This window comes from Aspergillus ambiguus, assembly GCF_047715705.1.
Source record: "Aspergillus ambiguus strain CBS 117.58 unplaced genomic scaffold BDV59scaffold_65, whole genome shotgun sequence".
NCBI classification, from domain to species: Eukaryota; Fungi; Ascomycota; class Eurotiomycetes; order Eurotiales; family Aspergillaceae; genus Aspergillus; species Aspergillus ambiguus.
In genome coordinates, this window is record NW_027395578.1 from 61,101 (window position 1) to 86,277 (window position 25,177).

The window sequence follows — 25,177 nt, forward strand, 5'->3', positions numbered from 1 at the left end:
TTCCCCGCATACGGTATGGAGCCCACCGTACTTAGGCTGCAGACAGTATATGCGCCAATACTGGCTTTGTCAATGGAAAATACGGGTTTGTAGTGATAGAATACGTGGGAATAGAGATCAATTGGACATGTTTGTACAAAATTATATACAGATAACCACAGCCCAACGCCAACAGTCATAAGAAATCTATATCATCCTATGTAGTATCGTATAGTTTTGGCCAAAAGAGTTGAGGATTCACGACTTTGTCTCCGTATTCCCAGCCGTCTGCTCCGTACCCTGTCTCGTAGCTTGGTCCTTCTCGAAGATGAGTCCCAGGTTTTTGAAGTCGTCCGGGGCCATCAGATTCCTGGAGACCGCATTAGCCTAGCCCTGATAGTGCAATTGTTCCCCAATCGATATCAATCGAAGAAACAGCACTGCAAACGTACTTATCCATTCGACAGGCGAGATAGCCTTTTGCGAGCTTCCGGCAGTCGTCGTCGTTGACGCCTCGCCTCGACTTGAGGCATTTCAGGTAATCGGCGATAAGGTGTTTGCATTCACCTGGTCGTCAGAAATCGACGTTAGTAAAGTGTTTCGATGAGTTTGCGTGTTTGGGTACGGATTCCGTTGGCCGTAGGTAAGGGAATAGTACCATCGTGGTCAAGAGGAAAACTTCCCCGCTCGGGACTAGACAAATTAGTAACTTATTGAATATATGGATTCATCATTTACGCATATCAGGAAGCCAATATGCCTCGACATAAGAAGGAATCAAGACTCACGGTGTAGGCTTAATATTCGTAGCGCCACCACCAGGACTGCCGAAGCCTGACATTGCGACTACCTTTCTTCCACGGATGGATAGCACTGGAAAAGCAATCCAATGAAAATCAGTCAGATTCTGACCGAAACAATAGACTGATCCAGTCAGACGGAGATGGAGAGGAATGAATGCGATGCCAGAAAACGGCGGATTCGGGACCGATAAGCAAACAAGACAAACAGGTCAAACAGATCATCTCTGCCCGTTTAGGACGGCCGATGCTGCGCTCCTCCTCGATGGCCCTATCAAAGGCGAAGATGAGCATGTACGAGGCAGGAAGTCGAGACATTTGCGACGGCGGAGAAGACCATGGCGTTCCGTCTGTCCCGAGTGACTCAGAAGCCCCCCATCGCAGCATGTGGAGGTCCATGGATGGGGGTCTGGAACTTATATATGAATGACGTCGCCTGATATAGTACTTATTCTTTGCTACTCTCTTTGCGACCTACTCCAGAGTACATACTCTCTGCCCGCCCAGATCAGCAACCCGTCGATTCAATATGCCTATGTATGTACTGGAACCTCTAATTCGGTGCAAAGGTACTAATAGAATCAGGAAACTCGAAGGCAGCTGCCAATGCGGCGGCGTCGAATTCACCCTCGATTCGCAGACGCCCGTCCCATACCAGCTCTGCGCCTGCAGCATCTGTCGCAAAGTCGGCGGATACAGCGGAAGCGTTAATCTGGGAGGAATCGCCGACAGCCTGAAAATCAAGAAAGGGAAAGACTTGATCAAGTAAGTTTCCATCGCCTGTAGACATGATCTTCCGGTGTGAAAAGCGAAGAGTCTTGCGGACCGAGCTAACTTGCAAAGGAAATACTCCGCTATCAAAGCGCGCGGCACGCCTGAACAGGAGCTCTGCTCCAGCGAGCGCAATTTCTGCTCCAACTGTAGCACCATGCTGTGGTTGTGGGATCACCATTGGCCAGAGCTGATCCACCCGTTTGCCTCGGCCATTAATACGGAGCTCCCCGTTCCCAATGAGATGTGTTGCATCATGGAAGATTCGAAGCCGGCATGGGTGCGGTGGCCGGAAGGAAAGAAGCAGGTGCACAAGGTGTATGGTGGGGATAGTTTGGAGGGATGGCACAAGAAGCACGAATTGTTCATCGAGTAAGGTTGGGCGGTTGATGAAACTACGACTGATGAGGCTACGTGGATGGAGTTTGAGAAGATTGTCCAAAAATAGTTCATTCCTGTTTTATGTTTATCTGATATTTGCCTGCGTTGTACGTTAGCTGCAGTCACACAGAAGACCCATGGAATAATGCACGGAGAGAATGCAGATCAGTTCTCCAAGGTGAAATATGGTTTTTCTTCAATGGCGTTCAGTAAGAACACAGCGATTAAAGAAATCATCATAGGACAGCAAAGGACGACTGTGGGAGGTAGAACTCACGTTTTATAATCTGTCAACGTCTATAATAAAGATACATTCCTATGTTAAGCCGAATGGTCAGCGACGTCCACAAAGGTGTACGTGTGGTTAAACAAATGTTGAATGTCAACTAAGTCAGGCTGTAAAAGTCATTAGTGCAGGTCTTTGAGCGGAAGATTCTAGACTGCTCACCTCATTAAATCAGATTTTTTGTAAGATGTTCATCTCCGCGAAGCGGATCAAACAGTGTGAATAACAATGTTCATCATATAATGTTGACTGGGGGATACAGGCGGAGTAGATGACAAGAGACAATACCTATGTCTGGTCAGTACAGGATGGTTCCCACGTTTGACAACAGATGCAGATAGACGATAGGCTCAGGTGACGAAATCTCAACAAGTTATACACTGGTCCACACCCGCAAAGTTTGTACGCTTTGCTTTTTATGGATGTAAACCAATGCACACGTTCTGTCCGCCCGTTCGTTCAAGATATCTTCATCGACATGCCAGAGGCAACGACAAGGGAGAGTGGTATTTACCTATTCAAGAATTGTTAGTGACTGATGACAACAAGTCTTGAGTGGTAGCATAGTGTGAAGGTATTGAGGAGTGTCAGACAAGGCTGAAACTTGAGTAGTACACGAATTCCACATAGTGATTAAGTTTGAGGAATGCCTTAAGCGTGTCATAGGGTCATCATCCAAGGGGGGTAGGGCAAGCGAAAGGAAGATTATCGCATACCTTTTACATATATGCTAGAGGCGGTCGAAGAATTTGACCAATTCAGAGACAGTATCCTAAGCAGACGAACGTTAGCAAGGTGTCAACCAGTCGTCGCTAGTTTTAAACCGAATGTAGTGGTAATCAGAGTAATTCTAGAGACTTTTTAAGAGGTCCTTCATGTTTTTTCGGCCGTGGATACTCCTGTTAAGGAATTCATCCTGCGAAGAGATGTAGGTGGGAGAGGGTAAGGACGGTGAACTCACTTCTATGCTGGTAGCTTAAACAACATCACGATTATTAGTAAAAAGTGTCAGATGAGGGATTGGAATCAAGCCATCTCTGCATCACGAGATAGAGCTCAATCTGTGTTGACGTTGAAGCTGCAAGCTTGGAAGACGGGAGAAAAAAAAATTGTTGTGGGAGAGCTAGCTGGTTTTATAGCCGGGGAAAAGTCATACGGCAAGTGGGGGAGACTATTAGCGCTGTTTGTTCGCTTGTCAAACATTCCTCATTCGGTGCTCTAATCGACAGTCACATTGAAACCACGATGGTAGGCGAGTGACACGAGAAAGCAAACTTGCCAGACTATTATCGTTATTAGTCCTTGATTCTTTTTCTATGAAATTAATAGGCTCTCTCTGTGTAGGGGATGCAGGAAATAAATCTTTGTGATGCTTTGAACCAGCATTGAGATCTCGACGAGATGACGGAAATGGGATTACTGGGTACCTTCCAGTAGAAACCACAAAAGCCATATGGCTTATCGCCATATTTTATAAGGATATGAGGATGGATATATCGAGCCTCGGATGATATCGTGATCCGATCTCATCCATGGTAGGTCAATATGACGTGGTGTAGCTTCTGTACATGTGGGTCTTCTATTCTCTGCTGATAGGGATTCCAAAATAAACAGAACCGGAAAAACGATACCTCTATGCGCTGTACTGTGGCTTAAAGCTCTTGCTGGTTCACTCGACGTCATATCCGTTTACAAGGAAACACTGCTAAACTCCCCTGCGTCAATTTGACGTCGATTGAGCATGCCATACTCTTTTACACATATAAGTACATGCGATTCTCGTCCAATTCCTTAGGGAAAGATCACTTGCACTATCTACATCTGCAATCGCATTCACGGTCATACGTATAACTGACCAATTGCCACAATGGCTACTAAATTCAAGCTGAACACTGGCGCCGAGATCCCTGCAGTTGGCTTCGGCACCTGGCAAGACGAGGAAGCCCAAGAGGGCGCTGTGGTAGAAGCAATTAAGGCCGGATATCGCCACATTGACACGGCCCGAGTGTGAGTGATCAGATATCTATGTGGAGACATAAGCTTCTAACAAAATGCCAGGTATGGAACAGAGAAAGCCGTAGGAAGGGCAGTCAAAAAGAGCGGAGTCCCACGCGAGGAACTATTCATCACGACTAAGCTATGGAATAACAAGCACCACCCTGACGATGTTGCTCAGGCCCTGGAGGATTCGCTCAATGACTTGGACCTGGGCTACATCGACCTGTTCCTGATGCATTGGCCCGTGGCCTGGAAGCGAGGCACAGAGCTTTTCCCACAGGAGAACGGAAAGCCTGCTGTTATTGATGTCGATTACGTTGACGTATGAGTTAGCCCATCCAACCCCGGGAGAAACAAATCTAAGAATATTGCAGACATATAAAGCAATGGAGAAGTTGTTGTCCACCAACAAGGTGAAAGCCATTGGTGTCTCGAACTTTTCCAAGGCTGAGATGGAGCATCTTCTGAAGAATATCACTGTGACTCCCGCTGCACACCAGTTGGAAGGTCACCCATGGCTGCAGCAGCGGGCGTTCCTGGACTGGCACAGGTCCAAGGGAATCCATGTGACGCATTACTCTCCGTTTGGAAACCAGAACGAGCTTTACTCTCGCGGAGGCACCATTGGTAGATTGATCGATGATCCGGTATTGGTGGAAATCGGCAAGAAATATAACAAGAGCGGAGCGCAGGTGGCTCTCGGTATGGACCTAGACCCTGATCATTGACGATAGACTGCTAACGATGCCCTTCTCTAGCCTGGGGTATCAATGAAGGTAGCTCCGTCCTTCCCAAGTCCAAGACTCCCTCAAGGATCAAGGCAAACCTCGAAGGAGACTTCAAATTGAGCACCGAGGACATGCAGAAGATCCGGGAGATTGACCGGAAGCTGCGTTTCAATGACAGTAGCGCCGATTTTGGCCGTGATTTCTTCAGCGATTTGGATGGGAAGAACTCGGTTTGAGTAGTACGAGGAGTACTACATAAAACAAGTTGGCCATAAAATGTCTACAAAGAGTCTTAAACCTGGGACCTAACCTCCCAGGAAAATTAACGACGAAAATGGTTTACAATAATTAGGAAAGACCGAGGATGCCTGACGTAGATCTATTAAGTGGCAGCCAAGAGCTGATCCAAAGAAGAGGCCGTGGCGCGGTTAGTTCAACCTTATACCGAGGGGGCGCATAAACATCTCACGAGACAACGGATGCCTGCCTACCCAGGTAGCAGTTGTAGCTTTCTCAGTACCTTTAACCTCACGAAAATACTGCCTCACCGCAACAACCCAAAGTGATTCATCTCAGAGCAAAACCTCCTCATGGTCTATCCATTCAGCAAAGGAACATTTGTAATGCGGGATGCTCCGGCGCACATCCCGAAGCGCCTCCTCTTCTCTTACGTCTTCGACTGGATTCTGATAATGTGTGTCTGTCCCTACTGGTCCTCCTGGATTGTGGTTAAATGCTAATTAGTGACCACTAGTGGGATCGCTCTCATCGGTTATGGATTTCACAAAGTCACTCCGAACCATCATCCCTTCTCCTTAACCGATCCGAATATCTCTTTCCCCTACACAGCACACGAGACAGTCTCTACGGCCGTCCTGGTTGTGGTCTCCCTGATTGCCCCTGCGGTCATTATTTTAACCGTCTCCTTCGTTTTCATTCCCGGATCCGCAACTAGTGACACGCCTTCTCGGTCTTTACGGTTGATATATAAGATCTGGGAATGGAATGCCGGATGGCTTGGACTGGGGCTGTCCGTGGCGGGCGTCTTCATGGCAACTGAGGGGTTGAAGGATCTTTACGGCAAACCTCGTCCGGATCTGCTCGCGCGTTGCAACCCGGATCTTTCTCAGGTCGCAGCCAACACCGTTGGCGGGTTGGGAGAGAAGCTCACTGGAGCAGCTACACTGGTGTCCTGGGAGATCTGCCAGAATCCGTCGGAGACTTTGAAAGTGGATGGGTTTTCAAGCTTCCCTAGCGGACATTCATCCTGTACTACCTTCCACCGCTAGTGAATACATTGCATAGTGCAGACGCTAACATTGGCACCAGTTTCATTCGCGGGCCTGACATATCTAAGCCTATGGCTATGCGCAAAGTTCTCCATTGGCTTCCCGTATCTAGCCCATTCACCGTTTAGTCACGATCTACGCGAGCAGAAGCGCGACGCAATCCGAGCTCAGGGTGCAGCTCCTCCAATCTACATGGTAATCATCGCATTTGTACCCTTGGCAGTTGCGTTCTTCATTTCTGCCTCGCGTTGGTTCGACTACCGACACCACGGATTCGATATTATTTTCGGGTCCATCATGGGCATTGTCTTCGCTTGGGTTTCTTTCCGTCTGTACCACCTTCCCATCATGCGCGGGGCAGGCTGGGCATGGGGTGCCCGAAGTCGTCGACATGCGCTGTTTAAGGGAGTTGGATTCCCGAGTTATGTCGGAGCAAATGGTTGGTCTGTTATGGACAACAGCAGAGAACAGGAGGTCGATCTAGAAAGCGGACGCCAGGAGTGAAGGTTCCAGGTTGTTGAAGGCGTGGACGGACGGTGTTGATGATCGCTGGTCGGTTTGAGCCCTAAATGTGTAGTCAAATACTTCCCATATGTAGTGAATGGATGCTTCAGCTGGGCTGTATGTCGGCACATCGCTCATCGCCACCCACCCACACGCCCCTCGTCCCACCGCGCTTTTGCCTCTCGCCGAGCAGCCAACTTGGCGGTCTCCGCCCGCACCCGTCGAATCCAGTCGGCGACCTCTTTCTCTGTCGCGCGGCCATGATGCTCCTCCTCAAGGAAGCTCTCCTCGACGGCATGACACACGGCCTCCTGCTCGGCGATCGACGCCGCCAGACGCTGGTAGAGTGCCTTCGGAGACCACGGAGCCAAGGCGGTGTCCATCTCTGACTGCTTCTTGCGCCAGGAAACTTCCAAAGACTGGTGGGTTAGGAGGAGGGTTTCTGTCGAGCCGCGCATTTCGTCCAGCTGCGACTGGAGGTCTAAGAGGTGGGTCGCGAGGTCTTGGTTGTATTTGAGGATGTTTTGGAGCTGTTGTTGGTGTGCTGTGTAGGATGGATGGCGGCTCGCGAGAGCGGAGAGGAGATTCGGCTCTTTGAGGATGGTCTGTAGATCGACCGTACTGTTTGATCACGGCGGTTAGCTTAGGTATCCCATGACTAGGGAAGTATATCGTACGATTTATCTCTCACGCCGTCAGGCAACCAGCCCTCGTCGACGGCGGGTGGCGGGGGAAGGACATTCTGAGGGTTCGTCATGGCCGGTGAGGGAGATGTGTTTGTGTTCATCAACGATGGCGCTGGGGAGGAGGCATGGAACTGGGGTGTGCCCCCACGGCTAGCCTCGTGGCTGCTGGGCTTGGGGGGCGGAGGCGGGGGAGTATCGGAGTTAAGAGCAGCTGGATTCATTGTAACAGGTGGACATTGGTCTGCAGGGGGAGTCTCTTGCGGTACATGCATCGGATGATGTTGGACAACGCGGGGAAGTTTCCTGAGGCAGAGACTTAGTCATCGCCCGTTTATCACATGGACTGCCACGAGTAACGCTTCACAGCGACGGTTGACCGTTCTACCTGGGTTAGATATGTATTCAGACATGGTCGCCGCAATTGACCAAAATTAGTTCCTCGAGTGAATAAACCTTCAGTCCCGTCTCTATCTTCTAGCGTTGCTTAGCTAGAAAGCCTCGGTTTAATGCCCCGGGCAGATTCAGGGTATATTCTACATCTTACTCCAGCATCCGTCATTTACTATACTCCCTCAACTGTCACGTCGTCAATAAAAATATATCGTCAAGTTCCACGACTGCCAGACTAGCGTAATATATAGTACAACCCCGACGTATTCTGGATTGAAAGCAACCCGTGAAATGAAACCGCCGTGTCAAACGCCCAACTCCACGCATTAAAAGGATATTATGTCTCCATCGCATCGCCACCGTCCGACTCGTCCACCACCCCGAGCAACTTGGCATAGGGCACCGTCACCCGCTGGAGATCCCGATGTTTGCCTGTAATTATCAATCAGTAAAGACGCACAGTCATGATCCAAGCTTGAAAAAGGGAAACCCTACCCAATGCCAGTATCACCTCTTTCAGCAGTACCTCGCGCGGCCAGCCACAGAGCGTCTCCGAGCTTTCACGCCAGTTACGGTCGTCCTGCTCGTTCTCTTGCAATCGCCGCACAGCGTCTGTCTCCTCCTCTTCAAACAATCCCCCAATTAACCCCTTCAGTAGCTCTTCGACCTTGATTTTCAGTCCCTCCGCTCCGATCCGCTTAGCATACATCGACAAGTACAGCCGGAACTCCTCTTTTGCCCCGAGGGACAGCGCGGCAGCGAGACGGTTCTCTAGGTGGGCGATGGACACGCTGGATTCAAAGCTCTCATAGCCCTCGCGGGAGAGCAGAACCTTGATCAGCCGTTGCAGGAAGTACGCGCGGCCGCGCAGGAGGGTCTCGTTTGTCGTGTTGCGTTCCAGGAACGGTATAATTCCCGCCGAGACTGCCGCCTTCGCGTCCTTGTCTTGCTGGGAGTCCGTTGATTGCAGGTTGCCGACCGGCGCTTCGGTCGTGTTCCAGTATTGACTGCCGACCGCCCACCAGGCTTCCGACATCCGCTGCCACGTGTACATCGACGGAGAGTAGGCGTAGCCTTCTCCGTTCGACAAGGCGACCACAACACGGCCTTCGGAGTTAATACGCGCGTTGGTGACTGCTGGCGCGCTTGACGGGTGGGCGCCCAATGTGTGGACGGCTGCGTCGAGGACGGGCTGGAGTGAGATGGGCGGGTGTGGGGAGGAGAGATGTTTCACATTCCACACATAGCACATGCCCACGGCGGATATACAAAGGATCCATGGTCCGTTGCACTCCAAGATCACTGGCTGTGCCTCGAGGACTAGAGCACTGACAAGACGACGGCCGGCGGGTGTCCAGATGTAGACTGAGCCATCCTCGCAGGCTGCCGCCCACATGCTCTGGTTACCAGTGACCAAGAGGACGGTCCGGGGAAGGAAATCCTGCCACAAAGGCTGTTCGCCCCGAAAGAGCGTGAGGCGGACCGGTTCCCGATCCACCGCTCGGCCGGTCAAGCTAGCAGGCGATGGATTGCGAGCTTCGAAAACAACGTCAACACGGGATTTATTTGACTCCCCTGACGCACTGGGCGGCTCGGTGGGCTTGCCGGTAGAGTCAATGGCTCGCAAGATTTGGCTGCGGATTTTTGGTACTGCCAGACGCAGCTGGCTGATCGCCATGCAGGGATTCGTCACTGCGGGTCGAATGAATTGCGGCGTCTGCTGCTGACCCGTAGCAGGCGGCTGAGGCTGCGCAGGCAGGAGGCCATCAGGAGTGTTTGCCATGATGGGAGTTGCACCATTCTGACTCGCCAAGGCCACCCGTTTTTCCACATGGCCATCCTCGTCTCCTTCGAGCTGGGCAAGCTTGCGCTTATTGCCGAAGAGGAGAGCCGTCAGTCCACCTTTTGGTAGTCCATCAAACGGTTTTGACAGATCGACGATAGACTGGGGTGTGTCAGCCTTCACTTGGCTGCTGACCGACGCCATCAATCGCGCCTGTGGTAGCGATGATTCGGCAGCTCCGGCTCCAGACACCAGTAGCGGCGCAATCCGCTTCTTACCGTCCTTGGTGTATGTCGGCCGTTGTTTCAGTCTCTCCAGCTTCGCCTGGTAAGGGTCAGGCTTCTCAGTTTCCTGGTTTGCCGGTGTTGTCGTTCCATTCGTCTGTGTTTTCTGGGCATCTGATGTAGGTGAGGGAGCTCGTGCGGGAGTGACAGTGTTGGACGGTAGCGTCTTTCCATTTACTGACTTTTCGGCACTCGCATGATCGTCACCCATCAACGCACCCATTCTTCCCTCCACGTCTTTGATCTCCCCAGCCTTGCTTTTCTCCTCCAAGAGTAGACCATCCGTCGTCTCCGTGATACCGGCACCTCTGCGATTAGTGCCGAACTTGGTGAGCGATTTCTCATTCTCTTCCATGGCCATCGGGTATCCCAGATCACCATCCTCAAACCGGACAGCGAGGATTGTACCATCCAAAGCTGTTGCGTAGAGACATGTGCCATCTGGGCTCCAGGCCAGGTCAGAAATTGACTTCGCAGCCAGCTCTTGCGCAACCACGATCGGTCGTGGGTTTGTCGTGATCCAGATACTGAGCGACTTATCGCCTCCAGCGCAGGCGATGACGGTGACAGCTTGTCCCTGGTTATCGGGGGTCTGTTTGTTTGGTGGCTGGGTGGAGTAGAGTCGTGGCGAAAATGCACAAACCTCGACGGGGGCTTCGTGTCCGATGAGATTGATATCACCATCCCAGGATCCACGGTTGATAATCGCAACCGAGCTGACTGGGCCATTTACGGCATTCGCTGCGGCAATGTGCATGCCATCTGGGGACCAGGAACATCGGCGGAAATAGGCGGTAAGGGGGGAGTTTTGGAAGGGGGCAGCGATGGTCGTTTCGTGGACGAAATTGTTCATCTGATCGTGGGCAGTCGAGTTCGGCGCAGGGGATGTGAACCGGAAGATCTTAACGGTACGGTCATCACTAGCGGTGGCGAAATACTTATTCGCCGGGTCAAAGGTGATGCCTTTGACGTGACTTTGGTGCAGAGATAGCGTCTTGAGTTTCTCGAACGTATGTCCCGACCACACAACCACTTTCGAATCCAAACCAACGGATACCAGGATCGAAGAATCGTAGGACCATCCGAGATCCTGAACATCGTTATCGTGGCCGATGAGTCGTCGCACTGTGCGCCAGTTTTCCACCGGCGGAGCCTCGTTCGATCCTGTAGGACACGCCGTCAGTTCCGCAGCCATATATGCTCGTTATCTCGGAAACCGAACCAACACCTACCAAAAGTCGAATGAGACGGAGGATTCGAATCTAGCGTATATATGCAAACAATCTTGTCGTCGGCGCCGGAAGCCAGGTATTTTCCATTCGGCGAGAACCGAACAGTATGGATGGTCCCCGAGTGATTGCTCATGGATGCCAGCTGTTTTGGCTTGCTCGCGACAGAAGCATCTTCCGTATTGCAAATCGCCTCCGTCGACCAAATTCTCACGTATCCATCTGTGTCCAGTAAAAAGCGAGTCAGATCAGTCCGCTATGCGACGGGGACTGCGATTGTAGCTACGAAGGACAGGGAGTGCACAACGAACCTCCAGCGGCGGTAACGAGACGGGTACCGTCCGGGGAAACATCGCAACTATAGACCTCGAAGTCTTTTCGTTCACCTGTCGGGGTAGGGAGAGAAGTCAGTTCGGGTCACCATGACACGGACAAGCACACGTACCACCGTGTGTCAGCCACACTGGCTTGATGATATGCATCGCGGCGACCTGTTCATCCGAGGAGAAAAGAAAACAGAGACAAGTATTCCACCACCGTCAAAAAGAGGCTGGAGGGAGAGGGAGAGAGGAAGAGGGAGAGGAGGAAGCGGTGGTGGTTCAAGACGCGCGAGAGAACGAAAGGGCCGCGCATTAATTATTGATTGGTCCGAGCTCCCTTTTTTCTCTCCGCTCATCTTATCTTACATTCTCCGCAACGCCGACATACATAGCTTCGGATATAGTTCTCGAATTTCTACCCAATATTCTTGTGTTTTATTTTCATCTAATTTCATTATTGAATATGGGGATTCACCTTCTTGTATGCATGCGCAACTAGGTTCGTTGCTGTGAAATTGTGTCATAAGGAACTGGGTGACCGGCGTGTACTAAACGATATATATATTGCTCGAGTGCTAACTCAAGAGAACCCAATAGCAGACAGAGATACTTCACGAGACACAATATGTTTTGCCTACTATTTAAGTGTTTTTATGTTGTTCATCACTGATCTTGCTTACAGTCGACCTTTCTCATCAGCTTCAGGCGATTCAAGTTCTTGCTCTCATTGTCCTCTACAGCACCCGGTCATACCCATCCCTGATCACTACTTGATATGAACAATTGACATTGAAAACGGTCATCACCCATACTCTATGGAAAAGCCTTCTGGACAAAATCTCTTGGTGCGTGTTTGTGCAAGTTCAACTTTGTATAGGAAAGCAACAAGACCCTCGACGCCCACAGGTCACTCGCCGATGATGCCTCACAATCTCAGACTAGACTCATAGAACACATGAAATATAATTCTGTAAAACTAAGTAATGCAATAATTAAAGGCCCGATATCCCCTTTTCGAAGAAAGATAGATACAAATAATCCCAAAAGTTACAGCCCCTAAAATCCGCCGCCCAGGGCACTCTCAGCCTTGCCTACCAAGCCTCATTGCTTATACGTATCTTCATGGCGAGACATCAAGCCCATCTAGTAGAAACCAAGGCCGAGAGAGGAAAGGAAGCCTCCAGCCTCACCCTGGAGACCGGCAAGGACACCATCACGGAGCATCTGGTTACCGCAGGTGTTGCGAGCCCCAGTATCATAACCGAGGTTGCAGATGGAGCTGTCTGCCTTCTGAATGTACAGCTGGCTGATTCCAGCGCCAGCAGAGGAGACCGAGACCTCAGAGAGACGCTGGTCGATGACACAAGTGCGAGTGATTCCGGTGTTGACACCGGCCGTCTTGGTCTCGCCGTTGCTGAAGGTCAGCTGGATGCCAGCCAATCCGATGGGGCTGAGGTAGGCCTGGATGTTGGTGACGTGGGCTTCCGCCTCCTCTGCGTACAGCTCAAATTTGTTGCCCACGCCGCCGGGGCCGTGAGGTCCGCAGATACTGGGCTGGCCTGTCGCGATGTTCTGAGGGATGCCCTGGGCGATGCCGTTCACCTGGGTGTTGGACTCGTGGTTTGCAACCCGGTGCACGTCTGCTTCCTGGTCCTGGTTTTGGTTGGCCTGCTGGATCGGGGCGGATTGGGGGTCGATCTAGAGGGTGTTAGTATTTGGTTGCGCTTGGGGTTAATGGATGGGACGTACGTTGACGGCCGCACCGAGAGCGGAGGTAGCAGCGCCAAGGAAAAAGAGGCCGGTGAAGCGCATTTTGATATTGTAGAGTGTAAGAGGTAGTTATGGAAGGGTTGCTATTAGAAGACTGGATGTGAAAGACAGGATGGTGGTGGATGGGAAAGAGGATATGGTGGATTGAACTTGACTATTTATGTATTTCCTGTTACTCCTACAATATTAATCGACTCTAAGAGGTTGTTGATTGTTTCGGTTTATTGCTTGAGGTTGTCTTAGTCTCCCTAGATCTCAATGCAGATACCCCGAAAGGGATGATTCGGCCCTATCGGAGTGTCACAACGCGAACTTTTGCCGATCATCCTTGCGGGCGTAAGTCAGGAACCGAGGGTGTTTGATGCGAGTTGTCGATCGGGTTTGAGGGCTCGTGTAGTGATTGGGTTCGAGGTTTGTTTATGTTTCGAATGATGTACGGGATGGGAAGACCGACTGCTGCATGATGAGATTCAATGGTTCAGATCAGCTGAGCTCGGAGTCGTTAATGCAATGTTTTGGCACAATGTTCTATAAGAATTAGAAATCGATTCAAACTAATTATGCAGAGGATCCGAAGGGGAGTATACAGAGTGACCTAAGAGGGCGACGGAAAGGCTAGGGTTGTGCGTGGTTCTCTACAAAGGGCGCCTTTCCGCGATGGCGTTCAGCTCCATATAACTTTAAGTGGACCTACCCTTGCAGATTCAGTCTACCTATACGTTAATGTCATTAGACTGGTAAGTGAACTACCCACGCCGACCGTACCTACGCCGAGGGTTCTGAGAGACCGGCGGGTAGTTGCGAGTGTCTCAAGTCAGAATGGACAAAAACATGTAATTAGAGATCAGAGAGACAGATTGATCTCCATGGAGACTGTTATTCCTGGAATTATGACTCGAGGCGAAGTATATGTATAAAAACGTGGAAGTCCACCACGCCGGCTACGACTACGCGTACCGCAATGCATTCAACGCGTTGGCCAACACTTTTTCTCAGGACAGCGCGGATATAAGAACTTGATTCGTACAATGGTGTGGCACTGGGGGTATCCGTCTCATAGGGGTAATAGGAGCCTTTTACCTGCTTAGCAAGTTGCAGCATCGTAATTAGATATTCTATTGATATACGCGCTGTTTTTGTCTTTCAATCTGAGAGGATTCTGTAACCTGCGAAGCCTGGGTTAGATGAACCTGTGGAGGATGTCGGACGAGTGGATGCAGTAGGATTTATAGTCAATGGTAAGATAACTATCTTACAGGCTCAGTGTACGTGAAGGGGAGCGGCTGGCACTTGTACTTCAAGATATATCTGAAACGTGCACATATCATTCATATAGAAATATTAGTAGCGGGAGTTGCTCTAATTAGGCATTTCCCGAATGGATCGACGAACTCAGCATAGATATAAAATCCGTGCATCCTAGGCAGTATTAAAATGGTACGGGTCAATAGGTCCCACCGGTCATCTTTGTATTATCGAAAGCTATCTACTGTCATCTAGAGCCACGCTCTATCGTGATGGAGCGAATATTTTCGAAGTGGTTGAGCAATGGGTCAGTGAAGTTTCCAGGAGTACTCAGAAAGCGGGGCATATTGCGTCTTGAGCTTGGAAGATCGGTCCATCACATTTCAAGCTTCCGATGTCAAATTACAGGGTGTTTTGGGGTACTTAATACCTAGCTGCTGGGTCCATGTGCCATCACATGAAGTGAGCGTCGTCTGATAATGTGGTAGAAACAGGGACCGTACCTAGAACGCCATTGGGGCAGAGAATAAGAACGCACGATCAAGGCTTACAGGCGCTGCTATCATTTACGACGTCTATAGTGTCAACAGTAGGTGGGCCACGTGCCGAGCCGTCGAAGATATAGCTCCAATAGAAGCCTTGATCGTCGCAGCTTTTTTTGGCCCCCACAGACCGGTGCATAGCGAGGGCCCGTAATAACAGTAACTTGGGTACGTAAGCGTCGGCTATATCTTTTGAAATAGAAAGAGAACCATGTAAGATGAGTGCGCGACTCACACTAGCTGTAAATTTTTCGACACTAACTATGCGTAGCGCTTACGGGACTTCAGCTGCCCCTGACCAGACGCGGCGCAAATTTGCCTCATAAGAAGCAATCCCCTTCTATATCTCCCTCTTCCTTAGTAGAGGAGTGATAATCTTCGCCATGTCCTCTTCCGCCACCCCTAATATCACAAGATATTTCAACCGGGGGCCGCTGACAACCACCTTTACCCCGCCAGCATCATGCTTGCAGACCTTGTCCTCGGTATCCTACTACGTGGGGGATACAGCTGAGTCTACCACATTCTATGGTCACTGGTTTGACGACACGGGTGTCACATGTTTACCCACTGGCACTGTGCCCGAATCTATACTTGCTTCCCCGACATACTGGGGAACATACTGGTGTAAGGGAGATATTCAGGAAATGCCGGTATAGGTTTACTTACATCATATTTGCAGACTCCCCAGGTCTCTACTGTCCGACTGGATGGAGTACTGCGGGCCTATTGGATACAACATGGAATGGTTTAGAAGTGACCGGCAGCACGAGTGGTGCTATTTGTTGTCCTTCGTAGGTTCCTCTTCTCTAGGGCTGATCAGTACTGACAGACTGTAGGAGCATGAGCTTTTATGCAGGAGGCCATGAGTGTAGCCAAGTCATATCAGCAAAAGAAACCATTACACTTGCAAGGTCTGGAGTAGTAGTCACATCCAGCCTGGCCACACCAATCACAGTTTATGCGGACGGAATCCCACTTATCTGGGAAAAGTCCGATCTCCCAAAAACAGCAAGCGCATCGACAACACCCTTGTCAACACAAACATCAACGCAGCCAGCGACAGCACATATCAAAAGTGGCGGATTATCCGAAGGAGCCAAGATCGGTATTGGGATTGGGGTCCCGTTGGGGGCCATTGCGATAGGAGTGGCAATCTTTTTTTACTTCTTCAAACGGCACACAAGGGCCAAAGAGGAGCCTCATACAGAGATATATGCTTCTTTACAAGATTGCGGGACGCCCTCAGAGCTTCCGACTAAGGAGAACTCCGGGCCCTCGGAACTCGCCAGCAGTGAAGATCGCTCAGAGCTTCCTGTGAAAGTCCAAGCTCCTGTGCATGAACTGGCGTGAACTGTATATATTTCTTCGGAATTGTATTATCGTAGCGAATCTAATGGGAATTACTGATTACATTACCATCCAGACGGAGGCTGCACCTGGCGGTTAGGGCTGATGAGTCAGCCCTGAGTCAGCAGCTGCCTTAGGCGAGAAGAACATGAAGTTTTTTCCTCTCTTCACAGCCAGACGACCTGTATAACTCCTCATTCGGAGCCTACAATTCCTCCTCCACGAGTCAATTGAACGCCCTGACCTGTCTTCTCTCCCTCGACTCCCTCGTCTTGCTGCCTCCGGGCCGCCGTCACCACGTCGTCCCCCGTTCTAGTTCGCGCCGCAGCTGGTCCTGCTTTTCTTTTCTCTCCCCGCGTTTTCTGCCCCTCCTTCATTTCCTTTCCTCTTCTTCCTCTCTTGCCGGTCCGCCTCTACTCCAGCAAGAAGAAGAAACCCGCCAAAAAGATGCCTCCGAAGAAGCAAGTCGTTCAAGAAAAGGTCCTTCTGGGCCGTCCAGGAAACAACCTGAAGAGTGGTATCGTATGTGAGCAGTCCCCACCGTTTTTCTGTTACCAGCCACCGTAATTTCCCTAGCCCTACCTGTCCTATTTCTTCGCACAGATTTTTTTTCCCCTTCTCTCTTCCTTCTCTTCTTCTTCTCTCCCGTCCCCTACACCATGTAGTCTCGCACTCCTTGCTGTCCGCATGGATACTAATTTCTCAGGTTGGTCTTGCCAACGTCGGCAAATCCACCCTCTTCCAAGCTATTACCAAGTCCTCGCTCGGTAATCCCGCCAACTTCCCCTATGCCACCATCGACCCCGAAGAAGCCCGTGTCATTGTCCCCGATGAGCGCTTCGACTGGCTCTGCCAACATTACAAGCCCAAGTCGCAGGTTCCTGCCAACTTGACTGTGTATGATATTGCCGGTTTGACCCGCGGTGCTTCCACCGGTGCCGGTCTCGGTAACGCGTTCTTGTCGCACATTCGCGCCGTCGATGCCATCTTCCAGGTCGTTCGTTGTTTCGACGATGCGGAGATTATCCACGTCGAGGGTGATGTCGACCCGGTCCGTGATCTGACCATTATCAACGAGGAGCTGCGTATCAAGGATATCGAGTTCGTCGAGAAGGCCCTTGAGAACCTGAAGAAACAGACTCGTCGTGGTGGTCAGAGTCTGGAGATGAAGAAGCTGCGTGAGGAAGAGGCCACCGTCGAGAAGGTCCTCCAGCATCTTCAGGACGGAAACGATGTTCGCAAGGCCGACTGGGCTCCCAAGGAGGTAAGATATCTCCTCTCCTTTTTACCCAATGCCCCCGCCATACCCTATATCATGATGAATAAGAGCTTTTGCTCGACAATAACCCAGCTCGTCGAATGGTCTCATTTTAAAACTCACGTAGAGGCCATGTTGAGATAACATCCAATCTGAAATTTTCACCTCTCTCATCCTGAACCATCCCACGTTGTGTTGCTCACAGAAGCTAACAACAACACGCTAGGTCGAAACCATCAACCCTCTGATGCTTCTGACCGCCAAGCCTGTGGTCTACCTGGTCAACCTTAGCGAGCGCGACTACATCCGCCAGAAGAACAAGTACCTTCCCAAGGTCTTCGAGTGGATCAAGGCCAACTCGCCCGGTGACCCGCTCATCCCTATCTCCGCCGCCTTCGAGGAGCGTCTCACCCGCTTCGAGACCGAGGAGCAGGCCCTCGAGGAGTGCAAGAACCTCAATACCAAGTCTGGCCTGCCCAAGGTGATCACCACCATGCGCCAGTCTCTCAACCTGGCCTCCTTCTTCACCACTGGTGCCGACGAGGTCCGTCAGTGGACCATCCGTAAGGGTGTCAAGGCCCCTGGCGCTGCTGGTGTCATCCACACGGGTATGTTTGATCCTTCTTTGGCTTTTTGCATGGAAACTGACCATTATAGATTTCGAGAAAACTTTCATTCAGGCTATTGTGTACAACTACACTACCCTCCGGGAATACGGTGACGAAGCCGCGGTCAAGGCCGCTGGTAAGGTGATGACCAAGGGCAAGGATTACGTTGTGGAGGACGGAGATATCCTTCTGATTAAGGCCGGTGCTGCCCGGGGGTAAATAGATTAAGTAGAAATACTTAATTGTTGGACGAAGTTATATAAGTAAAAATTTTACCCATCTAGGAATATAGTGCCTGGTCTAGAACCTCTCTGTACCTGGTAGACTGCGGTCACACAGCAGCATCAAATCAGATGCCGTCACAACCTCTTTGGCTTAATCTCGATAGGACAGCACCTAGAACTAGTAATTCTGCCATCATGATGTTCTGAGAATCAAATTATAGAATCACGTGACTACCTCCCCGCGGCCCCTCATCATCACTAACGCAAGCAGCAGAAACACAGCAACAATCCACACACACCATGTTCAAGAAAGAGTACGTCTATTGCGGCTTCTCACATCTGATAAGCTTCCTCCAGCTCACTCCATCTTCACGGCCGGAAAAACGCCCGCTAATAGCCGCAGTATCCCCCCCAGCAACCGCACGAAGGTCAAGTCCTCCGTGCAGCGCGGCGTCCGCCAGCGCTTCCTGGAAACATACCCAGGATTCGAACCGTACATTGACGAGGTGATCCCGAAAAAGGCGCAACTGGATGCGGTGAAGCTGTACGTTTCCGTTCCTCTCGTTCCTATCACCCCATACAATTGATATTGACCACCGACCAGCCCCGAAAAATGCACCCTCTACACGATCGACACGCAACCGCTCTTTTACCAGCCTCTGGACGGCCCCCCCATTCCGCATCTGAAGCTCGTGCACGCGTACCCGGACGCCCTGCCCACCGTACAGATCGACCGCGGCGCCATCCGCTTCGTGCTTTCCGGCGCGGCACTCATGGCCCCCGGACTGACCTCGCCTGGCGGCCGGTTACCCGATAAGGAACATGCGCTGGAGAGCGGCGCGGTTGTGGCGGTGAAGGCTGAGGGGAAGGAGGAGGCGTGCTTGGTTGGGGTGTTGAAGGTGGGCACGGAGGAGATGAAGGCTAAGCCGAAGGGTATTGTCATGGATGAGGGGCATTACCTGGGCGATGGGCTTTGGAGGTATCATCTGGATTAGATAGATTGGCGGGTTGAAATGAAAAGTAATGAAATGTGATGCGGAGCTGTTCCGGTTCCTACGAGAATGCATGTCCCCCTTGGTCAAGGAACAATGTAGAGCCATTTATATTGAGTTGTATGTATGTACTAAGTTAGATCGTGCGGAGATACATCGCTCTCGCGTCGGACAGGGCTCCGACGCGGCGAGATCGATGTCGCTGCGGAGAGCGACGACCAGGACGGCGTCATCGCCAGGCCCAGTCCCTTCACGCTCGTCCCCGGACCCGCGGGGAACCCGCCGTTTTGTAAACCAGAGCGGGAAATTGCGCGGCGCAGCATATCGCCTGACGCGTCCAGCGCCACGAGGAACCGTGCTAATTCTGCGCATAGCTCCCAGTCGCCCTTCTGCGACGCCAACATGAGTAGCCGGACGACGTAGTCTTCGATCGGTGCTTCGTGGCCGTCGTCGTCCTCGAAGGCCTGCAGGACGAGGAGATAGCCGACGGCGGTTTTGAGGGAGTTGAGCCTTAGGGCCTGCTCGAAGAGGTCCTTTGGTGGGGGGAGGTAGGTGAAGAGTGTGCGCCAGGACCGAAGCTCGGTCTTTCGCGTGCATTGAACGACGGTGTTTAGATACACCGGGGCAGGCAGCGAGGCCTGTAGGAAGGAGATTACCGACGGAAGGAGAGGGTCGTGTTTCTGTGACGGGTCGTCTGTTTTACTGTCTTTGCTGGACTTGTCCACCTCTTCGTCCAGGACATGGTGCAGTAGGACTTCGAGGGCGTGGGGGAAGTATGATAGATGAGAGAAATGATGGCATAGCGACATCGCTGCCGGCATATCGCCCTGCTCTAGACAATGCTGGAGGAAGTACGGGAGAAACAAGTGGGTCTGAATACTTGTTAGTAGGAAATCCAGGGAATCACTGCAGGGAACTTACGCGAATGGCAAACTTGAGCACAGCAAAGGTGACGTCGCGTCGTTGTGTCATTTCAGACTCGACCCCCAGCACGATACCCTTGTTTAGCAGTACCGACAGAGGGTAAAAGTCCAAGGGTATATGGATCGCCTTGGGTACATCGTCGTGCCGGAGTACCTCTTGCACATCGCCCCAGGCAAGTAGATCTTTACCGCAAAACGTCCACAGGGAGTCTCGCAGAGACAAGTTGTTGTGGTACATGTTCAACACCTTTTCAGCTGCCGGACTGGGCGGAAGCGATTCATCTATAGGCGGCGCAAAGTTAAAGGAGAGCTGATCGCGCATCAGGATGTAGTATTCCACATCGTGGGATACCACTCGCATGTCGTATTTCAGGTCACCCGTGTCTGAAATCGAAGGTTGCAGTAAAACCAAGTTTCCATCAACTAGCAGCAATACAGATGCCACTTTGACATCCTGAGACGGGTCTCCGTTTCCTGTTCATATTAGACCCCCTCTACATGATAACTCAGGATATACTCACGTAATTGGTCTTCTGGTAGAACCCAGCTAATGGCCCGCACTCGAGTAGGTGCTCGTACGATCCCGTTGAACGCAATCTGGCCGACCGGGACCAGCGACACCCGGCGATCCATCGAGTTGATGATGTAGTGATAAAGGATGTTATCGTATGTATAGACGAGGAGCGAATCCTCGCCCGATGGTCCGATGAAAACCACTGGAGAGGGAAGGTACTCTATGTGTAAGATGGAATGGTTGCTGAGAGGGAGTTCCCGAGACCAGAGGCGCAGCTGATCGAATTAGCCAAATTTACTTGTCACAAAAAGGGAGTGTGGAAATACATACCTCGTACGAACCGTCGCTCTCGATGGCTGCGATTAGAATGTGTCCATACCAACACATGCCGCCGCGTACAGCAAACGAGTCTTCGGCCTTCGCATCTTCGAAAACTTTCCAACGGCCGCTATTCACACTGTAATGCGCAAGCCCACGCCTTCCGGCAATAGCGATATACCTCCCATCTTGAGAGACCACGCTTGAGCGAATGGGCCACTGAGAGTGAAGGTAGGAAGGAGGATATTGAGCGTGGTGCCACAGCGAATCCTTGCCTGAGATCGTCATCAAATCCGGCAAATCATGACCACGATAGAGAATAACCTCTGTTCCAGTCTGCAGAAGGCCTCGGGCCAGGTTCGCAGACGAGAAGCACCCAGTCAAGGCGCTCCGTGCAGTCTCCAGGACCCACAGACGACGGTCATTCTTCCCCGCAAGGATAATATCAGAACCCCCTCCGATCCAGCACCCGTGCGAAACACCGGTCAGCCAGTTTTCACTATTGGTTTTGGAAAGGGATCGGTCAGCGAAAAAGCTGTTCCCGCCTGGTTTTCCAAACACACTCCACGTCGTCCAACCTCGTTCGTAACCCGCGAATAGACAGTACCCATCAGGCGAGTAGCACATGAAGTTCACGTTGCCAGTTGTGGAAGGGGAGGCTGGAAGTTGCAGTTTGTGTGATAGCGGGACATTCCCAAGATAATCCTTGGCAGTGTATACCAAGATTTCCCCATTGGCGCAGTTCACAGTCAGGAGGGAGAACCGCGCGTTAACGGTCACCTTGACTGCCTTTTCCCCATCACTGGTAGGGCTGTGAAAGCAATGACCGTGGAATAACTTTTTGGGCGCATCGGGCTCCTGCGAGTGTTCCGACGCGCGTTGGACCGCGTATGCCTGGCCTTCGTTGGTAACCCAGACCAGGAGGTTGATAGCCCGGTCGTACACCATGTCCGTTATGGATGTACGCTTCGACACGCCCAAAATCCGGCTCAACAGTTCTGACGTTGTCTGAGTACCATTGGCGTCAGGTGTCCATCGAATGCATTGAATGGCAGCGGGCTTCACTGTAGCAACGACAAGTTCATTATCCAGCGCCAAGGCTTTTATTACCCCAGATTCTATCTTGATGGCCATTCTGAATCGAATACTGACGTCTCTAACCCGATTCGCGTCCTCCTCGCGGGCCAGTTGTTGCCGGCGGCTTTGCGGCGAGTGGTCGAAATGTTGTTGATAGACTCGACTATTAGAGTCGGTAGCAATCGTGTACGTAAGAAGGTATCCGTTGAGTGTTTGTATTATGAGGATGGTCGAATCCGGATGCATGAGGAGGGCTATATTGGAGCCATAAGTGCTCAATGACGAAGCGGAGCGAGCGACAACGGTGACGACAGCAGTTGGCTATATTTGTCAGTACGTACCATTGGCAGGCTGGATATATGAGCATACCCTCGTTTGCCACAGAGCGATTGAGGTTTCAGTCATCGTCGCGAACATATGTCCGCTTCGAGAGGCACAGAGGCCAGTGATGGGCTCGTCAGCCCAGGCCGCCTCCGTCCCAGACGGTTGTTTCGGGGCATTGTCTTCCAAGGTAAGCCTCTGCTCGACAGAGGCCTCGATATCTACGGGCTCTTCATCGCCGGAGGTGACAGGAGGAATTCCAGGGCCATTAATCGCATAGGCCCGCGGAACTCCATGAGGCCAGTACATGGCTCGATATCAATCAGTTATGGGAGCTGAGCGGGATCACTGCGAGTCATCTTCGTCGGGATCAAAGAAGCTAACCAGTCGGGAATAGGTCAGAGGTGATCCCAGAGACACTGACCACATCCACCCGAACACCTTCCGACTAATGTGTGAATGAAGGGAGTTACAAGATAGGAGAACATCTGTAGATTGGCTGACCGAGGTGGCATAGCGCGTCATCACGTGGGGAAGCCGAGCTGCCGCATGAAGCAAATACGGCAAACACAGCAAACAGCGCAAACATCTCGTTTTATAGATCGTTTATTAAAGTCTATTCGGAACTTTTAATTAATCGCCTTAACCAGAACATCCCCTCCCTGCTTCGCCTGCTGTGCAAACGGTGAGTTATCCCGGATCCACGCGCCATACCGGATGAACACGAATGGAATGATTGCCACCGCAATCGAAAAGAATCCCAGCAACGAGCTCGCCCAGTTGATACCCAGATTAGTGTACATGGGCGTTGTCGCCAAAGGGAGACATACGGCGAAGATAGACCGCAGAGTACTCGCTGCTGCATTCGCTGAGGCAGAAAACTGCTTGTACGCGTCCGTGAGGTAGTTGAGGAGAGCCATGAAAATCAAAAGGTAGCCGACTCCGAAGAAAATCCCAGACATCATGGGCATTGCGGGGGAGATGGAAAGTTTGGAGGACCAGCCAAGCCAAAACAGAGCGATGGGGATGAAAGGAGCTCCAATGCATGCAAGAGGCAGTCGTCGGTACTCTTCGACTTTGGACCAGGCCAGCCCAGCCTTGCTGGCTTTGGTGTGATAGGAACTATACAGAAAGAAGATGATGAAAGCTATGATCGACCCAGGGAGAACTGACAAATTTCTTAGATAGAGCCCTATAATACAGAGTGAATTTAAAGAAGACTTACTGGGAAGAAAGGCTAGCGCTCCAACACCAGCAGACATGCCGTATAAGCCTTGGAAAACGATCGGGTATGCCTGGAAGAACAAGTACAACAAGGAATAAATGAGAGCCAGGTAGAGCGAGCAGCAGGCAACAATCGGCTCTCGAATTATCATGATAAATGGACGACTGAGGACGGCGCTGGCCTTGTTGGAAAACCTGCGCAGTTGCGTCCGCAGCCCCCCTGTGGGCAGTGAGTGCCTGCGCTTTCCAGACAAAGCCTCCTCGGCTCTCCGCAATAACACAGGGTAGAAGGTTTCAGGAATAGTTAGAACGAGAGGAAATCCAGCTCCTCCAATGATCAGACCCGCCCAAAATGCCCATCTCCAGGATACGGTAGAAACGAAACCAGAGATGATGGGTCCGAGGAGCGGCGGAAAGGTGGTAGCGAACATAAACCACGACATGACCAAACCGCGACGATGTGGATCGGTGTAGATGTCCGAGAACAGTCCACCAAGTACTGCATTAGGTGCTGATCCTCCTAGGTCCACCAAGTACTGCATTAGGTGCTGATCCTCCTAGTCCGCAAAGGAACCGAAAAACCACCAGCGCTGGGAAGTTGGGCGCCAACGCACATGCCATGGTGAAGATCAAGTACGTGGCGAAAGTCGCGACAAGAACAGGCTTACGGCCCAAGGATTCACTCAAAGGCCCGAATATCAGAGGACCAATGGCGAATCCAGCCATATAAAGTGAGGTCGGCAATACCATTTTCAAATCGTCTGTAGGAATGTTAAAGTCTTCCGCCATCACATCATGGGCTCCCGAGGCGAGGGAGGATCCCAATGAACTGTTGAAGACGAAGTAGACCCCGGCAACGACGATGTGGATTTTGCGAGCCTAGGGAGTGCCAACATCAGTCATTGTATCGTTACAGCCACCAACTCAGGCCAATGTGTCTATACCAGTGGGAATTCGGACGGTTTCTTCACCGTTTCATCGGGAGACGAAGGTTGAACCACGACATCTTCAGGCAACTTGTCTGCCATTATGGCCTATATTTTCACTCGCCGTGCTAGCTTCAGGACTCTCATCCCGTCATTCTGTGGTTGCAGGTCAGCCGGGTATAATATTTAGGTCGCGCGGTCCAATAACTGCTTATTAATGGTCTTGGCGTCACGTGACTACCGCACCACCTAATTTTATCTTTCATCCCGCGCGACCTCTTTCAACCTCTTACCAACACATCTACCAACACCTCCCCCCCCCCCCTACCATGGCTTCCATCAAATCCAACGTGAGTTCTGATATACCTAATAAGCGATATCCAATCGCTTTTATCGCTTAAAAGCTCATATTTCGTTACAGAAATGGTACCAGTGGTACCTGCGCGAAGTTTCTGCT

At 51.3% G+C, this 25,177-nt stretch overlaps 12 protein-coding genes across 12 annotated transcripts; 5 read left to right on the forward strand and 7 right to left on the reverse strand.

Moving 5' to 3' along the window:
- Positions 1-101: 101 nt before the first annotated feature.
- Positions 102-959, reverse strand: BDV59DRAFT_189367 (uncharacterized protein). Its single transcript, XM_073691599.1, has 4 exons — positions 768-959; positions 638-672; positions 432-546; positions 102-349 (listed from the first exon to the last, which is right to left on the reverse strand). Exons 1-4 carry the CDS (start codon positions 818-820, stop codon positions 238-240), a joined length of 315 nt encoding a protein of 104 aa, XP_073542839.1. The 5' UTR covers positions 821-959; the 3' UTR covers positions 102-237.
- On the forward strand, positions 960-1,989 carry BDV59DRAFT_189370 (GFA family protein). Its single transcript, XM_073691600.1, has 3 exons — positions 960-1,316; positions 1,365-1,544; positions 1,623-1,989. The coding sequence occupies exons 1-3, from the start codon at positions 1,309-1,311 to the stop codon at positions 1,924-1,926; spliced, it is 492 nt and encodes a 163-aa protein (XP_073542840.1). The 5' UTR covers positions 960-1,308; the 3' UTR covers positions 1,927-1,989.
- A 1,483-nt stretch (positions 1,990-3,472) lies between these two features.
- On the reverse strand, positions 3,473-4,001 carry BDV59DRAFT_189374 (uncharacterized protein). The gene has a single exon (XM_073691601.1). It carries the CDS (start codon positions 3,898-3,900, stop codon positions 3,676-3,678), a length of 225 nt encoding a protein of 74 aa, XP_073542841.1. The 5' UTR covers positions 3,901-4,001; the 3' UTR covers positions 3,473-3,675.
- On the forward strand, positions 3,983-5,291 carry BDV59DRAFT_189375 (aldo/keto reductase). Its single transcript, XM_073691602.1, has 4 exons — positions 3,983-4,224; positions 4,276-4,537; positions 4,590-4,917; positions 4,974-5,291. The coding sequence occupies exons 1-4, from the start codon at positions 4,085-4,087 to the stop codon at positions 5,177-5,179; spliced, it is 936 nt and encodes a 311-aa protein (XP_073542842.1). The 5' UTR covers positions 3,983-4,084; the 3' UTR covers positions 5,180-5,291.
- A 118-nt stretch (positions 5,292-5,409) lies between these two features.
- BDV59DRAFT_149806 (phosphatase PAP2 family protein) lies at positions 5,410-6,789 on the forward strand. Its single transcript, XM_073687342.1, has 3 exons — positions 5,410-5,637; positions 5,698-6,212; positions 6,273-6,789. The coding sequence occupies exons 1-3, from the start codon at positions 5,534-5,536 to the stop codon at positions 6,734-6,736; spliced, it is 1,083 nt and encodes a 360-aa protein (XP_073542843.1). The 5' UTR covers positions 5,410-5,533; the 3' UTR covers positions 6,737-6,789.
- A 14-nt stretch (positions 6,790-6,803) lies between these two features.
- On the reverse strand, positions 6,804-7,688 carry BDV59DRAFT_149815 (vacuolar protein sorting family 37 protein). The gene is made up of 2 exons (XM_073687343.1): positions 7,414-7,688; positions 6,804-7,357 (listed from the first exon to the last, which is right to left on the reverse strand). Exons 1-2 carry the CDS (start codon positions 7,641-7,643, stop codon positions 6,871-6,873), a joined length of 717 nt encoding a protein of 238 aa, XP_073542844.1. The 5' UTR covers positions 7,644-7,688; the 3' UTR covers positions 6,804-6,870.
- Positions 7,689-7,847: 159 nt separating this feature from the next.
- On the reverse strand, positions 7,848-11,731 carry hir1 (putative histone transcription regulator Hir1). Its single transcript, XM_073687344.1, has 5 exons — positions 11,554-11,731; positions 11,420-11,494; positions 11,112-11,330; positions 8,308-11,043; positions 7,848-8,244 (listed from the first exon to the last, which is right to left on the reverse strand). Exons 1-5 carry the CDS (start codon positions 11,588-11,590, stop codon positions 8,150-8,152), a joined length of 3,162 nt encoding a protein of 1,053 aa, XP_073542845.1. The 5' UTR covers positions 11,591-11,731; the 3' UTR covers positions 7,848-8,149.
- Positions 11,732-12,571: 840 nt separating this feature from the next.
- Positions 12,572-13,240, reverse strand: BDV59DRAFT_196774 (uncharacterized protein; the record flags this gene model as incomplete). The annotated part of the gene is made up of 3 exons (XM_073692768.1): positions 12,572-13,012; positions 13,044-13,126; positions 13,174-13,240. The coding sequence occupies 3 exons, from the start codon at positions 13,238-13,240 to the stop codon at positions 12,572-12,574; spliced, it is 591 nt and encodes a 196-aa protein (XP_073542846.1).
- A 2,087-nt stretch (positions 13,241-15,327) lies between these two features.
- On the forward strand, positions 15,328-16,394 carry BDV59DRAFT_149826 (uncharacterized protein). Its single transcript, XM_073687345.1, has 3 exons — positions 15,328-15,612; positions 15,668-15,779; positions 15,825-16,394. Exons 1-3 carry the CDS (start codon positions 15,369-15,371, stop codon positions 16,336-16,338), a joined length of 870 nt encoding a protein of 289 aa, XP_073542847.1. The 5' UTR covers positions 15,328-15,368; the 3' UTR covers positions 16,339-16,394.
- A 388-nt stretch (positions 16,395-16,782) lies between these two features.
- BDV59DRAFT_196776 (P-loop containing nucleoside triphosphate hydrolase protein) lies at positions 16,783-19,420 on the forward strand (the record flags this gene model as incomplete). The annotated part of the gene is made up of 6 exons (XM_073692769.1): positions 16,783-16,857; positions 17,042-17,599; positions 17,820-18,201; positions 18,251-18,416; positions 18,823-18,969; positions 19,030-19,420. 6 exons carry the CDS (start codon positions 16,783-16,785, stop codon positions 19,418-19,420), a joined length of 1,719 nt encoding a protein of 572 aa, XP_073542848.1.
- A 128-nt stretch (positions 19,421-19,548) lies between these two features.
- Positions 19,549-22,879, reverse strand: BDV59DRAFT_206421 (RIC1 family protein; the record flags this gene model as incomplete). The annotated part of the gene is made up of 5 exons (XM_073694790.1): positions 19,549-20,289; positions 20,339-20,814; positions 20,862-21,129; positions 21,185-22,570; positions 22,619-22,879. 5 exons carry the CDS (start codon positions 22,877-22,879, stop codon positions 19,549-19,551), a joined length of 3,132 nt encoding a protein of 1,043 aa, XP_073542849.1.
- Positions 22,880-23,199: 320 nt separating this feature from the next.
- On the reverse strand, positions 23,200-24,822 carry BDV59DRAFT_196778 (major facilitator superfamily domain-containing protein; the record flags this gene model as incomplete). The annotated part of the gene is made up of 4 exons (XM_073692770.1): positions 23,200-23,738; positions 23,796-24,330; positions 24,377-24,673; positions 24,739-24,822. 4 exons carry the CDS (start codon positions 24,820-24,822, stop codon positions 23,200-23,202), a joined length of 1,455 nt encoding a protein of 484 aa, XP_073542850.1.
- Between the last annotated feature and the right edge of the window lie 355 nt (positions 24,823-25,177).

Excerpts from the sequence above, each read along its gene's own strand:
- BDV59DRAFT_189367 (XM_073691599.1), bottom strand. The coding sequence starts at position 820 with ATGTCAGGCTTCGGCAGTCCTGGTGGTGGCGCTACGAATATTAAGCCT. Across the intron at positions 547-637 it reads TTTTCCTCTTGACCACGATG|GTGAATGCAAACACCTTATC; the intron begins GTACTATTCCCT and ends TCTGACGACCAG. Across the intron at positions 350-431 it reads CTCGCCTGTCGAATGGATAA|GAATCTGATGGCCCCGGACG; the intron begins GTACGTTTGCAG and ends TGCGGTCTCCAG.
- BDV59DRAFT_189370 (XM_073691600.1), top strand. Across the intron at positions 1,545-1,622 it reads AAAGGGAAAGACTTGATCAA|GAAATACTCCGCTATCAAAG; the intron begins GTAAGTTTCCAT and ends TAACTTGCAAAG.
- BDV59DRAFT_189374 (XM_073691601.1), bottom strand. The coding sequence starts at position 3,900 with ATGACGTCGAGTGAACCAGCAAGAGCTTTAAGCCACAGTACAGCGCAT.
- BDV59DRAFT_189375 (XM_073691602.1), top strand. The coding sequence starts at position 4,085 with ATGGCTACTAAATTCAAGCTGAACACTGGCGCCGAGATCCCTGCAGTT. Across the intron at positions 4,538-4,589 it reads TTGATGTCGATTACGTTGAC|ACATATAAAGCAATGGAGAA; the intron begins GTATGAGTTAGC and ends AGAATATTGCAG. Across the intron at positions 4,918-4,973 it reads CGGAGCGCAGGTGGCTCTCG|CCTGGGGTATCAATGAAGGT; the intron begins GTATGGACCTAG and ends GCCCTTCTCTAG.
- BDV59DRAFT_149806 (XM_073687342.1), top strand. The coding sequence starts at position 5,534 with ATGGTCTATCCATTCAGCAAAGGAACATTTGTAATGCGGGATGCTCCG. Across the intron at positions 5,638-5,697 it reads TTCGACTGGATTCTGATAAT|TGGGATCGCTCTCATCGGTT; the intron begins GTGTGTCTGTCC and ends AGTGACCACTAG. Across the intron at positions 6,213-6,272 it reads CCCTAGCGGACATTCATCCT|TTTCATTCGCGGGCCTGACA; the intron begins GTACTACCTTCC and ends CATTGGCACCAG.
- BDV59DRAFT_149815 (XM_073687343.1), bottom strand. The coding sequence starts at position 7,643 with ATGAATCCAGCTGCTCTTAACTCCGATACTCCCCCGCCTCCGCCCCCC. Across the intron at positions 7,358-7,413 it reads GACGGCGTGAGAGATAAATC|TACGGTCGATCTACAGACCA; the intron begins GTACGATATACT and ends GTGATCAAACAG.
- hir1 (XM_073687344.1), bottom strand. The coding sequence starts at position 11,590 with ATGCATATCATCAAGCCAGTGTGGCTGACACACGGTG. Across the intron at positions 11,495-11,553 it reads AGTGTGGCTGACACACGGTG|GTGAACGAAAAGACTTCGAG; the intron begins GTACGTGTGCTT and ends CTACCCCGACAG. Across the intron at positions 11,044-11,111 it reads TCCGTCTCATTCGACTTTTG|GATCGAACGAGGCTCCGCCG; the intron begins GTAGGTGTTGGT and ends CGTGTCCTACAG.
- BDV59DRAFT_149826 (XM_073687345.1), top strand. The coding sequence starts at position 15,369 with ATGTCCTCTTCCGCCACCCCTAATATCACAAGATATTTCAACCGGGGG. Across the intron at positions 15,613-15,667 it reads ATACTGGGGAACATACTGGT|ACTCCCCAGGTCTCTACTGT; the intron begins GTAAGGGAGATA and ends TCATATTTGCAG. Across the intron at positions 15,780-15,824 it reads GGTGCTATTTGTTGTCCTTC|GAGCATGAGCTTTTATGCAG; the intron begins GTAGGTTCCTCT and ends GACAGACTGTAG.